This window comes from Plectrocnemia conspersa, unplaced genomic scaffold (genome assembly GCF_051122295.1).
Source record: "Plectrocnemia conspersa isolate PC_06_02 unplaced genomic scaffold, ASM5112229v1 ptg000012l, whole genome shotgun sequence".
NCBI classification, from domain to species: Eukaryota; Metazoa; Arthropoda; class Insecta; order Trichoptera; family Polycentropodidae; genus Plectrocnemia; species Plectrocnemia conspersa.
Genome location: NW_028277176.1, coordinates 26,686,900 through 26,703,499, shown reverse-complemented (window position 1 = coordinate 26,703,499; position 16,600 = coordinate 26,686,900). Strand labels below are relative to the sequence as shown.

General features: G+C 31.8%; 1 protein-coding gene across 2 annotated transcripts in view; it reads left to right on the top strand.

Annotated features, from left to right (window-relative positions):
- LOC148228705 (ubiquitin-conjugating enzyme E2 R2) overlaps positions 1–13,298 on the top strand; it is a 58,313-nt gene extending 45,015 nt beyond the window's left edge. For both annotated transcript variants that reach the window (XM_088199547.1, XM_088199548.1), the window contains 3 exons: positions 10,351–10,583; positions 10,662–10,776; positions 11,972–13,298. In XM_088199547.1, coding sequence (XP_088055673.1) covers positions 10,351–10,583; positions 10,662–10,776; positions 11,972–12,088 — 465 coding nt within the window. In that variant the 3' untranslated portion in view covers positions 12,089–13,298. The remainder of the gene's footprint in view (positions 1–10,350; positions 10,584–10,661; positions 10,777–11,971) is intronic.
- Positions 13,299–16,600: the final 3,302 nt, after the last annotated feature.

Here is a 16,600-nt window from a genome sequence, read left to right as displayed (position 1 = left end):
TGACCTTTTGATCTAAAATGGGGGAATATATAAAAAACGAGATTTAAAAGTTCGAAGGACAAAATAGTTCAATAAATTGTATGACGTGTATAAATTTAAATAAATGCAAAGTGTACAGCAATTATTTTCATCGATCCTCGAAACCGAATCGACCCCTTACAAGTCATATCGACCCCTTCAGGGATCTCTAGTCTAATTTAACATTTTGGATTGATATTATTTTGGATGTGTGTCAGTGTGTCTTCTGTGCAATTCGATTTCTTTCCTCTTGTATATATATATGTACATATATCAGTTTTCACACCTCTTGCCATAACCCTCGACAGATAATGGTCCATCCGTTTTATTTTCGGCGCGGTCGTAAATCGCGCGAACCCTTTGCTACGCCTGGCGCGTAGTAGGTAGGCCTCTCGCCTGCGTAGTTCGCTCTCTTTCCGACGCATCGAGTCTCCTTTCTGGCTTCGATCCTGGCCGCTTCTGTTCTCCTGGTGCTCCGTGCCCTTTAGATCGTTGCCTGCGAAAGCCGAAGGCCCTAAAAAGAGGAGGGGATCCGACCGGCCGACCGGCTCTGCTTTGCTCTTCCGCTCTGCTCTACTCGACCTGCGGCCCTCTCGCGACTTCCAGCGTTCGTACTCCAAGGATATTAGATTCTAGAAGCTTCGAATTTTGAAATAGGGTTTGGCTGCATCCCGATGACGTCACTCCGATTCGCGACGCTTTTGTACGCGCCGGGCTAGGGTTCGGCCGCGGCTGGGATGGGGGCCCCGAGGATCGATACCAGCAGGCAGCCCTTCGCTTTCGGCCTCCGTCGCCGTTTTCGGCATGAATGGAAGGGCAGTTCCCCCGCCGGCGGGGGTCGTTAAACCCTCCTGAGGGCCGATGCTCTCTCCCTCGCTCTATTTGGGCTTAAAATTTAGATTGCAACGCGCGATTTTAGCGGCCAAATTAATATCGATCCCTTTCCGCGAATGGCTACCGAATCGTAGGGGTGATTGAGAGCGCGCGTAACCAATCCATCAGAGCATAAAAACCGGGGTATATTGTATATAATAGTTTTCGACAGGACAAAGCAAAGCTTTTGTGACTTAGTGAACGTCCAAGTTTGAGGGATGATGGAGAATTTACTATATGTATATGATTATATCTGAGTGAATTGTAAACAATGGAAATGGTTATGAACCAGTATTGTGTATTTAACATATTTTTTAAATAAACGCGTTAAACACAAAAAAAACTAAGTGAATGCAAATGAAGCAAATTGATGATGGCCTGAAGTGCAAAATTGTCAACTCAACTTGTAGATTAAAAGCACTTAATAATTCTACTTTCCTTTCACTATTCTTAAGTATTAAAATATCATAAAAAATCTATCGAAATACTCAACCTATACTTTCCAATTGTTACTGATAAGATATCTAATACGATTCGCTTTCAAGCGCAAAAAAGATTAGAGAGAATTTTTTTATAATGGTATCATGCTATAGTTCAAGGAAATATTTGATACCATAGTGAAACAAAATAAAGTAAAAAGTTTTTCAAAGGAACTAATTTTAGGTGGAAGGTAGAAAAATTGCGCCTTGTCCTTTCTGGACCCCAATGTTTTCTGCTAAATTAATATCCTTTTGGACAGAAAATTCTGCTTGTTTCTGTCTGTAAAGATATTTTCGGATTTTTTTATTAATGGAACATTTAATGTATTTAATTAATTATAAAAAAATAATATTAATTATATGTCCGCCTCCACACCTTTTGTAGCAGCTGATCCTTTCAATTCGGTGATATTTCGGCTATAATAAGTTATAGCCGAAATACTATATTGGTTTTTAGGCGCTCCAACGTTTCGGGTTTGTCGGCGTAGATACCTAACAAAAAATCCATCGGCCTTAAATCGCATGATCTTGGTGTCCAGTTTACGTCACCAAAACATGAAATAATACGACCTGGGAACTTTTCACGCAAAACTTCCAACTATGCACCCGAAGTATGGCAAGTTGCGCCGTCTTGTTGAAACCACGTGTCTTCCACGTCAATATCTTCGATTTCGTGCCAAAATAATTGGTTATCATACGCCTCTAGCGCTCACCATTGACTGTTATAGTCTGACCATCATCGTTTTCAAAAAAGTAAGACCCAATGACGCCGCCTGGCCACAATGCGCACCAAAAAGTCAGTTTTTAGGCATGTAATGCTCTCTCGTAAATCACATGAGAATTTTCATCATCGCCCAATATGCGGCAATTTTGCTTATCAACACACCAGAAAGGTTGAAATATGCCTCATCAGAGAAAAAGATTTTCTTTGAAATCAATCTGCATAAATTATTTACTCAGTTCTTGTTTTATTTGAATTTTATAGTTTATCGATGGTCTAATTATTATATTTGGATTACAATAAAATGTAAGTGATTTAAATAATGAGTATGAATGTTTAACAAAATAGGTTGACATGTTTAAGGTTAGTATTTGTATCAATATGTTTCAATTTTACGAAAATCTGAATGGGGTTAATATTTAGCCCGTTTGCAACACTATATTTTTATAGTTTCGCGCGTTAAAGGTTAAGCAAACAATTGACACTAAAAAATTATTGAAATGGGACACTTGGCATGAAACTGGGTTTAAATCGGTGCTTGAAATAAAACAAAAATTGACCCTGTAGTGGCACATTAAAGATTTAAGATTCATAAATAATGATCAACATTCATAATTAAAATGGTTGCCGAGCCTTTTGGGCTTATTATATAAATATCGATCGTTCAGAATGAATGTTATTTACCCTTGAAGCAAATACTCTATACAGTCCATTATAAATAAATCATATTCATTCTTCATTTATGACGTCGGTTACGGCAATTTTCGCAGTAGTGAAAGCCGATGTATCGGATTTCGGCAACTTACGGGTTAAGCGTAATTTACTCCACTCGAGGGTGAAAATTACATAAAAATGTCGTTAACTTCGCTATTATACTTAAATAAAAGTAAATAGTTATAAAAATCTCTATTGTCTAAAATTACCTTATGTAACAATTTACCCTCAGGGGCGTGAATTTATAAAAATAATAAAATTAATTTAATAAATTTTATTTTACAATATGGTCTGATTTAATTAAATATGTACTACAATATTCGAGAACTTGATAATTGGTAGGATTTTTAAAAATTTAATTACATGTTGTATGAAATATATTTTCATTATGTACTAATATAAATTAACGTAGAATGTAAATTGATTAACCTATAAGAATAATACATTAGTATGTATAGTACAATAGAAGGATTATTTCTGAAAATATCTATGCACAGCTAAATCAAGTGTTTCTACAATAATTTAATTTTACTTGTCGAAATATACTCTCCGTTGATGTTTCAACGGAGTACAATACCAATTACAATCATGGAAGACAAAGCTGGTTAATTTGAATTTCGTTATCAGGTAATTGTTACTTCGTATATGAATTAAGAATAGGCATTGTTATGTTTCAATGCAGTAGAATTCTGGTTTGCATCGCCATTGTATCGCAAAGGTTAATCACTGGTTTTGCAGGGACATTGTGATATTTTCAAAGCTCGCCCTATAACTTTTAATGTCAGTGCTCAGTAAAAAGTGATTTTTTTAATTTCTCATCATTATTTTTTTTTATATTAAAAAATTGAAAGATAGTGTGAATTCTAAGATATTTGCGTATCCTTCTGAAGAGTATGATTCACCGTAGCCATGGATATAATTAGTACTTGAATCAGTGTCCATCGTATGTACTATGCGTATGTTATTATTATAATCCTTTTTCAAGGTATTCAATGCTTTTATAATATCTATTGATTATACTAGATGTAATTAGTTGTCACGTTATCGTATTCAGTATCAGATATAAATTATGCATGTGCGCCTCTCTATTTATATTATACGTACATACCTAATTATTATCAATGTCTGTCTCATACAAAAGACATCTACATACATACATACATACTACTTTTTAGATACGCTTTCTTCATTTGTATCAATCTAAAAGAGCTTTTATCTATCGATGGCAGTAGCAATCTGTTTTTTGTCCACATGTTTCGGTGCGTATTAGGCAATTCTTTTAAATTCTTTTTTTTTTTCATAGAACTAGTTGACATGTTTTTTTTTTTTATTAATTAGCTGTAATGGTGTTTTTCACATGTATTAAACTATGAAGTTATAACTCACTTTTCAAAACATTTTTGAAGCTCGTTATAGTAGCAACACCTTATTTTTTTCTAGTAAACTAAAATAATAATAATAAAAATAACGCATAAAACCAATAAGATCAAGTAAAAAGTTTAATATAAAATTAAAAAGTATTTAAAATAAACTAAATTTTAACTATATTATGAAAGAAAAGATTAATATATTTTTTGTAAATACTAACAAAATTGATATATAACATTTTGTAATCAGTTATTAGAATCAATCAATAAAACTATAATTATACTTAAAATACGTTTCAAGTGTTTTAACTGTAAGGTTAGCTAAGTTCTAAAAAAATTAAAAGCCTTGACGGTTATGTAATCAACACTGTCTAAATACTGATATATTTAATAACTACATTTCCGATTAGATTAAATCAGTTATGCGGTTATATTACTTGTATATAATTATTATTAATTTCCGTATTATATTTATTATCAACCAAGATTTGATTATTTTAAATATTTAGGTACATAGATTTAGGTTGAAAAACTTTCTCTATTATTTTATTGTAATAAACGATCCTCAAATATGTGACAACAGTATGCTGATGTTCGCGAAACATATCAGGGACGTCATTTCAGCTTTTTCCAGGAAGGGGGGGGAGTATCAAAAGTTGGCCAGTCAGTAGTATTATTTTTTAATATTTCGACTGGTGGCAGGGTGGCAGATCTATCTGCCCCCCCCCCCCCTGTGAATATTAACTCGATATTGTCAGTTCGCATGTTCTTGTCTTGATTAGCAACAACCAGCGTTCATACTTGGCAATTAAAAACTATTTTTTATTACATACCCAAAATACTCTTTATTCTTATAGAATATAATGTTAACTTATTTTTTTGCTGAACGTATTAATATAATTTATTTTTTTAATGTTGTAAGAAGTTAAACATTTTTATGATATGTATAACAAAACACGCACATATGCGTAATCCGACGCTAACGTGTTAAATATTTTTTCTATTGAAAAAAAAGTAAAACTAAACATTTTTATTTTAATGTTATAATTTAACCAATTCATGCCTGAAATATTTTTCAAAAGTTTATTTACCTAAAAAAAAAACCGATATTATTTTTTAGGTAAATAATAAATATTCAACAAAAATATTTTATTAGAACATACTCGAAAAAGCACGTTTTTTATAATAAAATAATAATAAAATAGCGCCTACATTTTTGGAATATGATGAGGTGCTTCGCTCTTTCCTACACTCGACCTCCTGGCCAATGCCATGCTTCGGGGCGAAAACAGACTATGTTATTGTCTGTTACTTATATTATAACAACGACCTTTTGTATAACGTCTCATACTAAACATAACAGCTGGATATTTGGCATTGCTATCTGGGTATCTGATAGGCATATTCGGTACTTATATTGGTCTCTTTTGGTAAAGTGCATTATTTTGTGCTTTTTATCTGCCAGTATAACGCTTAATAAACTTGTTCTTAGCAAGTCGCAAATGCACAAATTCGAGCGGTCTTGTTTCTTTAAAAAAATCGGACTTTTGGTTGGTAAAACTTAGAAGTGAAAGTTGGTCGTCCAAATCAAATTTTGTTGTAAGAGTTAATTTTAAAAATCTGTATAAAAATCCTTAAAACAAAGTCTTAACGTACGACTAGATCTGTTTTAGTTTTGGCTTCAGGCGACCAAATTTCAGAGATTGAACAGCCTGGAGTTTGAGACTCGCCTGACATTGATCGTCCGTCCTCTTCTTCATATTGGCGATTCGTATTAAAATTTATGTGTTTTTGAGCGTTTTAGCACGTTTTAGAAACGCGACCTCCGTCCTGCCCGGATTCGGTAGAATTCGGCCGCGTTTTCGCGAATTGGGTCACCGTGTCACGGATCCGTGACCCGATTTTGCGGATCAGGATCGCACCGCGTGCATTTCTCTAAGAGCTTGGCTCTGGGCGTCGATATTGACTTTGAACAAAGAGCTCGGCTTCTTCCGAGATGCCTTTTCTGCGAAGTCACCTCTGCCAACGAAGGTCAATAGCCAGTTAAGATGCGATGCTGCCGAATTCGGTCTTTAATCTGCGAATAAGGCTATTCCGCCAGGAAGCACTAGTAAGGACCTATCGAGCTCTTTATGGCTAGAATCTAAAGCGAACGAAGGTTGACTCGATAGCGCTTCCGCGACGATCGACCTCTATCTACTTTCCTGTTTCCGTCGTGCATGTGAACACGAGCATTTATATAATTTTCGGTCACGTGCAGATATCCAACAATGCACTGTTAGCTGCACTGAATATATCGCATTGTCTCTTGGATCGTCTTGCCAAAATGCATTTATGCGCGTCATTAAAAATACTGAATCAAAGTGAGAACAAAAGCTTGTAATCTACATACTTATACGTATATCTGCGTCGCTACATGACCCACTTTCTTAACCCACGTGGCACTTCCAGGTTTCCTAGGTCGCACGCCGAAGATCTGGGTTTCGCGCAAGGGGAGAAAATTTGAGTAAACAATTATTGGCCTGTTCCAATTTCGTTCTATGTATCTGGGTTGGTCATTGTTTTCCTTACTGACGTGTGCCATTCTATACAATTCTCACTAAAAAGTATAAAACACAGAATCGATGTTGGCGCTCAATTTGTCTGCCATCGTTTTAAACGCAATGCTTTCAGATTGAATTGACATTGAAAGATGATCTTTCGACGTGAATACATTTTATAGTCCATTTACAAAAAAAAAACATACCTGCAATGCTCTCTGACTTTTTCATTGTAAACTGGACGGTCAATGCGCTCTAACGTTCATTGGACCGATAATAGTAGTGGATCACTATTAAAAGTACGGTATTTATAAATTAATTCTAGGGACAGTAATATACTATCTGTTTTTTTATAAAAAATATAATAATAGTTTCGAGTAATTCATTGATATTTATTATATATTTAAAAATAAAAATCTCTGTGCTAACTTTGTTGTAGCGCGTTTATTTGTTTCAATGCAATGCTGTTATTGTCTGTATTATGCATTTATATCATAATTCAAACAGTTGGAGATTTGGCAATGCTAAATATAAAATTACATATATTGTGAGTTACTACGATGGGCGAGACCGTTTTCTCCGAGCGGTGGTGGAGAAGCTGGCGGAGGGATGATGTCAGTGGAAGATCCTCAGATACCTTGTAGGTGTGGCAGTGACAGTGTAGTTGAGGTCAGTTCCTCATTGCTGCAGTGATAGTCTGGTGCAGTCGTGTCTTAGCGTATCTGCGCGTATCTCCTCTCGGGCCGTGTCTACCCTCTCCTCATTGAAGACCAGACTTAAGTATTAAGGGCTGCAAAGCTAATTGGCGAATCACAACCATGCAGCGACCATCCAGTATACGCATCTATAAAGTGACATTAGCTCGATGAACATCTTACGGTGCTTTTTGTCTTCCAGTGATATATTGTTTCCCGTGACCGTTTCGCAACAAAGAAATATTATTTCAATGCATCGGAAAAGAATTGCGTGTTATTTATGTGAAATCCTTTTTTTTTTATAGACGTAACTTGGGCTGTTATGTGGTCCACTCCTTTACGTTCTATTGATGAATGATCATCTTTATTACGGTAATTAACGCGCGAGCTTCAAGAATTAAAACCCCACACCTGGTAACTTGTATGAACAGTGCATTAATTTGCATTGGCATCAGTTTTACATTCCTTAGAAGGGTATATTTGCAAGTGGTTCTAATCCGCCCAAATTGGCGATCGGCACCAGTGCTTGAATAGCGCATAAATAACTATAACAATTAATTTGCTTTTATCAAGTTTTTATGATCAATTTAGTTACACGTATAAATATATTACTATTTAAAGTCTACTGTTATGCTGATTTTTTTTAAATTTAAATAATCAATTACGTTCTGACTGTAACGCGTGGTTGTTTGTACGCATGATTTTTAAATGTATTGCGCCTTCTTTTCGTATAGTCTGGTTCTTTTAAGAATGTTTGATTCGTAACTTGTGATGAGACATTCTCATAATACAGATACGTCATTGGGGGGGGGGGGTATATTTGCCCCCCTTTGAATTTGGCTATAAAACTACATGTATTTTAATCAAATACTTTTTAAAATATGTCATATCACTGAAATTATATCGCAACACAGTGAAAATATAATTTATCTGGCAGGTGCTTGTAAAATTATATGACTTTAACTTCTACATACATTTGTTACAGTGAATGTATTTTTCAGTTAAGTTATATTTTCACTAGTGAAGTTAAAATATATGTATTTTTCACCGGTAGATATGTATTTTAACTAGCGAAAATATAATTTAATTGATAGGCGCTAGTGAAATTATATGCTGTTCAAAAATGTCTATGAAACCCAATTTGACGGTTGCAAAACGCCCATTTGCTGTTCTAACCCAACCTAACCCAACGAAAGTTCTAAAACTAATATCGTGCAAACGTAATAATAGAATAGAAAACATATAAAAAAATCTCGATTTATAATTATTTTGGTGCCGTAATAAAATGTTACCTTTTGTCAAAATATAGAAATATATCTATTTTAAATTCCGCATAATTAGTGGGTCGTAATGTGTCATAAGATATTTCATCAGTTCTATGGTCGTCTTCTGACGTCATCCGTTTTACGAGTGTTTTATGAGATTTAGGGAGGTCATATTGAAAAATATAATTTAATGAAATGTAGTGCCATTTTTGGAGTAAAGATAAAAAATATAGAAGACGGGTTTTTTATATATTGGTTTTTGTTTTTCATGACACTCCCATACCGAGGAATTGTCGAATTTTTATTATTATTTTACCTTATTGAATAAGTTTAGTTTTAATCACTGTGTTTGCAGTAAACTCTAATGAATTAAATTAAAAAGTTAATTGATTCAGCCAGTATGCGTTTTTCCTTTGTCGTAACCTTTGCGTTTCTTTTTTTTGTTGACAGTTTTCGATTGTTGTTTTTGTATGCAGTGTTTTGTAAAAAAGTGCTAGTGTTCTTTTAAATTGTTTTAACTTTTTATATTATTGAAATTATTTTTTCTAAAAATGGAAGGCAGTTTTGATATATGAGGATCCAAGAGATTGATGTATGAGAATCAATATAGTGATATATTCATTTAAAAAACAATTAGATGACTCGAAATATGAATATTTGGTAAAAGAATAACAAAACCTGTAAAATAAAAATTGCTATTAAATTATTTTTAATGTTTTAAATTTATTCGTCTACCATAATGTAATAAGTGACAGCAGTTTCTGATGAAATTGGAGATAAACAAACACAAACAATAAAAAAATCTTTAATATATAAAATGTTACCTGCAGCAAATCAATTCACTATATGGCAGCACTGAGCAGCGAACAAAAAAAAACACAATTATTTACTAAATATTATAAGCAGATATTTTTAAATTAATTTTTAATGCCTAATTGTAATATTTCGCATAAAATACGATTTCAGAAAATATGCCGCAACGGTGGCTAATTATTATATTTATCTGTATCATAAAAAGGGTTAATAAATAAAAAATATTAAAATGTTGGTTAGCCAAGTTTAACACCATTTAATAATTCACTCGCGACTTACTTCATGCTTTGTACCACAGATCTGCGTGTTTATTAAAATAAAATATTACAATTCTATGCACGAGTTGTTTTTAATTTAAATACACTGTTAGTATATTATACCTAAATTAAAGATCATATCTTCTTTATTACATTTTTATGAAAATGTATTTATAGTAAGTAGTGAAATTTACCTTTCATTCGAGTGCCACTATTAAACACATAGAAAGTGAGACTTGTGCGTTCATAATTATCATACATTTAAAGATTTAGAAATTTTGTTTTATATGCTATACATTATATGTATTTCTTCGTGTGTTTATATAGCAAATCGATTTTTTTCGCTAATGTTTTCGTACCAAAAGCGTCATTGAACCTTAAAAAATATATCAGCAAGGCCAACGGGTGCATTGAACTTGCACTCTTTGTTGTTGGCGTATCGATGACGACAATGTCAATCCGTTTCAAATTAATTGAAAAAGTTAAAATAGGGAATCTGGTACTGAACCTCACCTTGACTTTTCAAATCAAGGCGTATCAATTCCGTATATGTACTTCGATCATATTTATGCAATGCGAACTAAACATATCAATCTTTGCTATTTCAGAATGGAGACTTGTGCATTTCGATCTTACATCCGCCAGTCGACGATCCCCAAAGCGGAGAATTGCCATGCGAGCGTTGGAATCCTACTCAGAACGTGCGCACGATTCTACTCTCTGTCATATCGCTACTCAACGAGCCGAACACATTCAGTCCGGCGAATGTGGACGCGTCCGTCATGTATCGCCGTTGGCGCGACACTAAAGGAAAAGATAAAGAATATGAAAATATCATTAGGTGAGATAAAGTTTTATACTTTTTATAGGGTGTACTGTAGTGTGTGTTGTCTAATTTGGCGTTTTTGTTATATTTCAGGAAACAAGCACAATTAGCAAAAGCAGAAGCTGAAAAGGAAGGAATATGTGTACCTTTAACACTAGAAGACTATTGTATTAAAACACAAGTTAAACCACAACCACAAGAACCACAGGTTTTAATTTTTTTCGTTTATTTATCATCGGTCGAGACTTTGTTGCTCTTTCTGCGGATGTTCTTATGTATATGTAATAGGGTTTGATGTTGATTGCTATTTTTATCAATATTTGTAAAGTTACTAAGGTTTCTACGTTTATGTTTAAAAATAGTTTTTATGTTATATCATATTTTTTGAAATATTAAAATCACGTTTTCATCGATTCAAAATCTATTATAAAAAAATTAAAATGAAGCTTTGAGAATTATTTGTTGTTTATAAATGGACCAGCTTTTGTACCCAGTTATATAACATTTGAGCATTAATGATGCTACTTTTTTATTTTAATTATTTTCAACTTCATGGATGCTTTGCATGTGACGTTTCAGAAATGACCAATAGAAAAGCATTGTTACTTTTTTATTGCCAAATCAATAGGGATCTGAAAATAAACACATTTTCACTTTTAACCCTTTAGTTTCCAAGCCTTTTGCGACTACTGTTTAAATATTGATGTATTATTACATAAAATGTTTTTGATGTTTTCAATGGAAATTTACGCCAAAAAGGCCAAAGCTGATATTTTGGCAACCAAAGTGTTAAATGTGCAAGTTGTTGTCTCAATAATTTGTTCACAATTGCTTCACAATCATCAATTTTTAAGGATCCAAATCATCAGCAGCATAATAGTACTACCAATCTTAATTGTTAGTTTTTTCTGCGGTAATTCATCAACTTGGTTTCAGGGAATTAATTGGTATTTTTTGTCCATTGTCTTTAGAATCGAGTTCTTAAAATGAACATGCTACAACTGACATCATCTCTTTAATCAAAAGTAATTTTATCGACTTTTTAATTATAATAATTATCGTAGAAAAATAATTCAGATTATTTACTTGATAGTGTGAAAATTTTATTATTTTTTTACATATGTATATAAACGTTAAATATAAAATTAAGAATACAGATAATTTAAGCTAAAACGGACCGAGTAAAGGCACTTTTAAAAATCTTAAATAATGATTAACATTCATAATAAAAATAAAAATAAATTTAACCTTTGAAAACTGACTCTTGCGATTATAATTTAAATATAGATAATAATAAAAACATATCCGTCAATTTTCTTCAAATTTGTAAAAGCCGATATATTGGATGTCGGTAATAAAAGAGTTAAATACATTTTGATTAACGAATTACTTTTTAATTTCAGTTGGATATGACGGATTTCTATGACGACGATTACGACTTAGACACAGATGAAGACGATCAATCAGGCGCTGAATCCGATTATCAAGACGGAGACGACAGCGGCAACGGAGAGTCGTGAACAAGTGTGATTTGTGCGTTTTGACATTTGAACTTGAAAATGTGTCTTGCACTGATAGTGTGAATTATATTTTAACCTCTTATGGCATCTCATTATGATACTTAAATTTGCTTTGAACCATCGATACGTGCGCGCGGGTGGTGTCTAATGAATTTTTTCGTATATAAATCATATTCTACGTGCATTTAACCGTCATGTCGAGTTGTAATACCGTTTTATTTTAAATTTATAAATATATTATATACTTTAGGTATAACAGAATCGCTGGTAAATTTTTATTTTCTATGTGAAAAACTGAAATCAATTTTAGTTGTATAAATTTTCATTTGATGGCGATTGCTTTTTTACAGTCGTATCGTGTATGATTCTTCAAAAGTGTATCTATGAATTGTTGCAGAGCAGAATGATTTATGTAAAAATAAAAATCTTGATCTCGGTGAAAAAAGCACTGTTGATTTTTTTAATTTATCCTAATTAAAAGTGTAATATGAAGTTTTAGGTTACATATTAATTATTCATATATACGGTGTATCTAAAAGTCGTAACGTTCATTGTAAATCATTTGTAGAATTCGCGTAAGGTTCGTTTGTGGTCGACGCAAGTGCAGTTTTGTTCTATCGGTTGCAAAGTATATCATCGTTCTGGATAATCGGAAGAAAAATGTTTATATGACAATTCCAAAGCTGAAAGCGCGCTATGGTGTTATAAATAAATGATTTTGCAATCGTGCATACAAAATTCGCATTTAAGGCGAATATTTGTCTCACGTTTTATAGAATTCGACTCGTATGCGAGTAGAATAAATCGAGGTGAAATAAAAATCATAATCACTTATTTTTATATAGTTTTCATTGCATATAAATGTATGATTATGTGCACTTTAAAAAATAAATCTCAACTTAAATTATACATGTATATATTCTTTAAATAAATGGATGTACTTTCTATATTTTTATTAATTTTTTCTCTTAAATTTATGCTTACGAAGTCGGTAAATATTACTTTTTCATGTACCATATTTATTTTTTGGTATAAACGATAATAATATAGATAGTCGTGCTACGCAACGAGTGCTTTCAATGACATTTCGTTCAGAACATTTCAGCAACGCTAGGAAATTTTATTTTATTTTACTATGTATGTTACCGTGATTGTTTTTGAGAAATGTTGTGAAATTGTACAAATAATATAATTTTATCAATAAAATAAATTTGTTTTCATTATCGTTTTAATGCAACTTTTGAATATATCGCATGTTTATAACGATGTGCTAAAGAAGGAGTATCCGGCGGTAAAAAATATTTTTGCTAGAAAAATAAGTATCAACTAAATTGTAAATATTCTTAATTTTTTTTAGATAAAAATAAAATGTGAACCATCCAACTTTTTTTTATTTATTTTCTACTTGTAAAATTTAAAATCACAAACTAATACAAAGTAGAGGGCAAGTTCAATTTTATAAAATTTACGTTGACACATTTTTTTATAAATTTTACCAAACAAGTCTTTTTGAATAATTTCTTCAATTTTTTAATAAAATAAAAATGGGTATATATGGAATTTACAATATTAGACTTACTTTTCAACTCTTGGGTTGCTGAAGTCTAATATATCAGCTTTTACAATATAAATAAAGTGACCAGATATCCTCAAGAATTTTGTCCTTCGTTCTCGAACATAAATATTCGAGGTTACCTTTTTTGGCATCCAGAAATGAAAAAAACTTTCCGAAATGATCTTTTTTTATGCTCCCACAGCAATTTGTCCTACTCAAACAAAAATTTCCGAGATGGCCTTTTTATTTTTAGTGTCCTCGTTTGATATTTTAAAAATCTGGTCGCCTTAATTAAACAATGTTAAAGAAGGGATCAGAGTATTTTCTTAAAGGAAAAATAACATTTTTTTCGAATATACATATATTTATTATTATATAATACGTCGATACGTGGATAATAAGGCACAGCAACCAAAGGGTTAATACAATGTCAATATGCTAATAGTAATAATATAGGTCTGCGATGTATAAGTTGTCTTGAATATAAATACTGCTTTGTAAAGTTTATCATGCGCTAATTACTGGGAAAATAATGAAAAAATCGATTTCTTCATGAATCATTCTTTTAGTTTTGACATTTAATAGAATGAAATGTACAGTAAAACAGTTTTTATGTACAATATATATTTATGGTATATTAAATAATTATTTTAGGTGTGTTATCACTTAAAAAGAATTAAAAGCATTAGCAACTAGTTGAAACTAGCATAATTACAACAATAAACTAGTAAAAAAAGTTTAAACCAGTTCACTAGCCTGTTGACGCATGTCTGTTTCCACATCCCTCGCACATTTCCATTTCATATTAGAGTCTATCCGGTCCCTTCGTCCACCTACAGTGTGTATCTAGACTGTGCAGTACATGTGTCATAGTGCTCTGAGCTTTGTGAAAGTATTTTGTAGTTAGTATCACTTAAGAGTGTTTGTGCTTGTTTTTTAAACAACAGTGGCTTCCCGAGGATGTGTTAGCTCGCCGGATTATTTTTGCTATATTTGTAGCAATTATATTGTAAAAAAGCAAACATTTCAGATTTTGTGGGAAAAGTGTGCTTTACTTATTTTGGCATTATTGGAAATTTTCTTAATGATTTTAGTTATCATATTTGTGTATTTTTGGTATATATTAAGTGTCATTAAAACACAAATATCTTAAAATTGCATTTTGTGTATTTTATTATCTTTTTGTGAAGTAACCTTATGTGATAGAAAAAATGGATGTCATTTTTAGAATCAATATTAAAAATTGCATAAAAATCAGTTAAAAAAAATAAAGCAATTTTCAAAAAGTAAGTGTTTTGCAGACATGTGTAAATTAATACAAAATAGGTCAAAATTAACTCTTCGACTTTGAAATAAATATAAATCTTTAGACATTTTGTAAGAGAATATGTGTTAATCTTTTTAGAAAGAGAGTTAAAGTGAGAAAATGGTTTACTGTTGAGTGCGTGCTTTGTTGATATTTTTGGATACACCGCAACACTTTCAACAAAATATTTTCTGAATAGGTGTCTTCTCGGGTGGTAATTTAAATTAAAAACAGAAATAAATTTCAGATATTCATTATTAATAAGTATGGAAGTGTAAAAAATGTCTTCAGAATACACATGCTTACATATCAGAATACAATTATAAAATAAAGTTTATTTACTGAAAATAAAATCAGCTTTGATGAACAAATTGAGAACAATGTATGAAATATTTTCATGCCTGCACAACTTTCAAAACATAAAAAATCGAAAAAATGTCATAAACTGCATACAATTATTTTTTAATTATTCCTTGTAACAATGCTAGGCACTTGGCTCAATACTAGGTAAACACAATCAGCACCTACAGGTAAGTAGTGAGACAACAGACTGAAATCAAAGTCTGTAAATTAGTGTAATTTATTTTACTAATTACAGTTTACAATCAATAGATGTCACTATGCACTAACTAGCTCGATTTGTGAGATTACAAAAATTTGGAAAACCTAATTAAATTATTGTTACCAATTATTATAATTATTACTTTAATTGACCATTTAACATTAAAAAAATATTTACGCAATTACCTTATATACTCAGGGACAGTCTCTCAGAGTTGTTAGAGTTAATTTTGAATGATATTGCTTTTCCCACGATCAACTCTTAGTAGATTAGTCACTACCAAGGGGTTATACATTTTTACCCCAGACAACAAAATTATTATAGTAACTTATGGAACATAGAATTAAAACAATATTTGTAGTACTTTTTTATATTCTGTTTTAACATAAAGCGCTTAGCCGAATATGTTAAAACAGAAACAGTACAGACTGAAATTAAAGTCTTAAAATCAGTGATATATATTTATTAATTATATACTATTATTACAACTTACAACCAATAGATGTCACTTGACTCATGACCAGAGTCGATTTTTTCAATAATTCATCCTTGAAATTTGGAAAATCTAGGAAAACCTAATCTGTGATGATCGATCGGAATTATAATTATATAATTATCATTAATACTGACCTATCAGACACGATAGAAAAAACACTAGGGTTCTTATGGGATTCGAACTTGGGTCTTAATCGTCAACTTACATTGCTGATCTATCGTGTTTTTGAGACGAGCATTAAATAATTAGTGAAGAAGGGACCATTTAGAACGTTTCGTTTGTTTCATACAGGAGCATCTTTTTTATGTCTCTACTAGATACATTGGATTTGTATAATTTAGACAGAAATTGTCTGTTCCATTCGCAACGTTCAAAAAAATTAGTTAAAGAAAAGATATATAAATAGGTAGTTATAAAACGTAATATTTTCAAACCGAGCGGCGTTTTGCTAAGTGAGTTTAGGCTAAATTTCCTCACTGATTACTAAAAACGTGTATCATATTGATAGTTGAATTCTGAAAATAAGAAGTTAAAGTGTTATTACAATTAATTACATTGAATGTCTAGTAAAATTAGAGAATACATTAAAATAA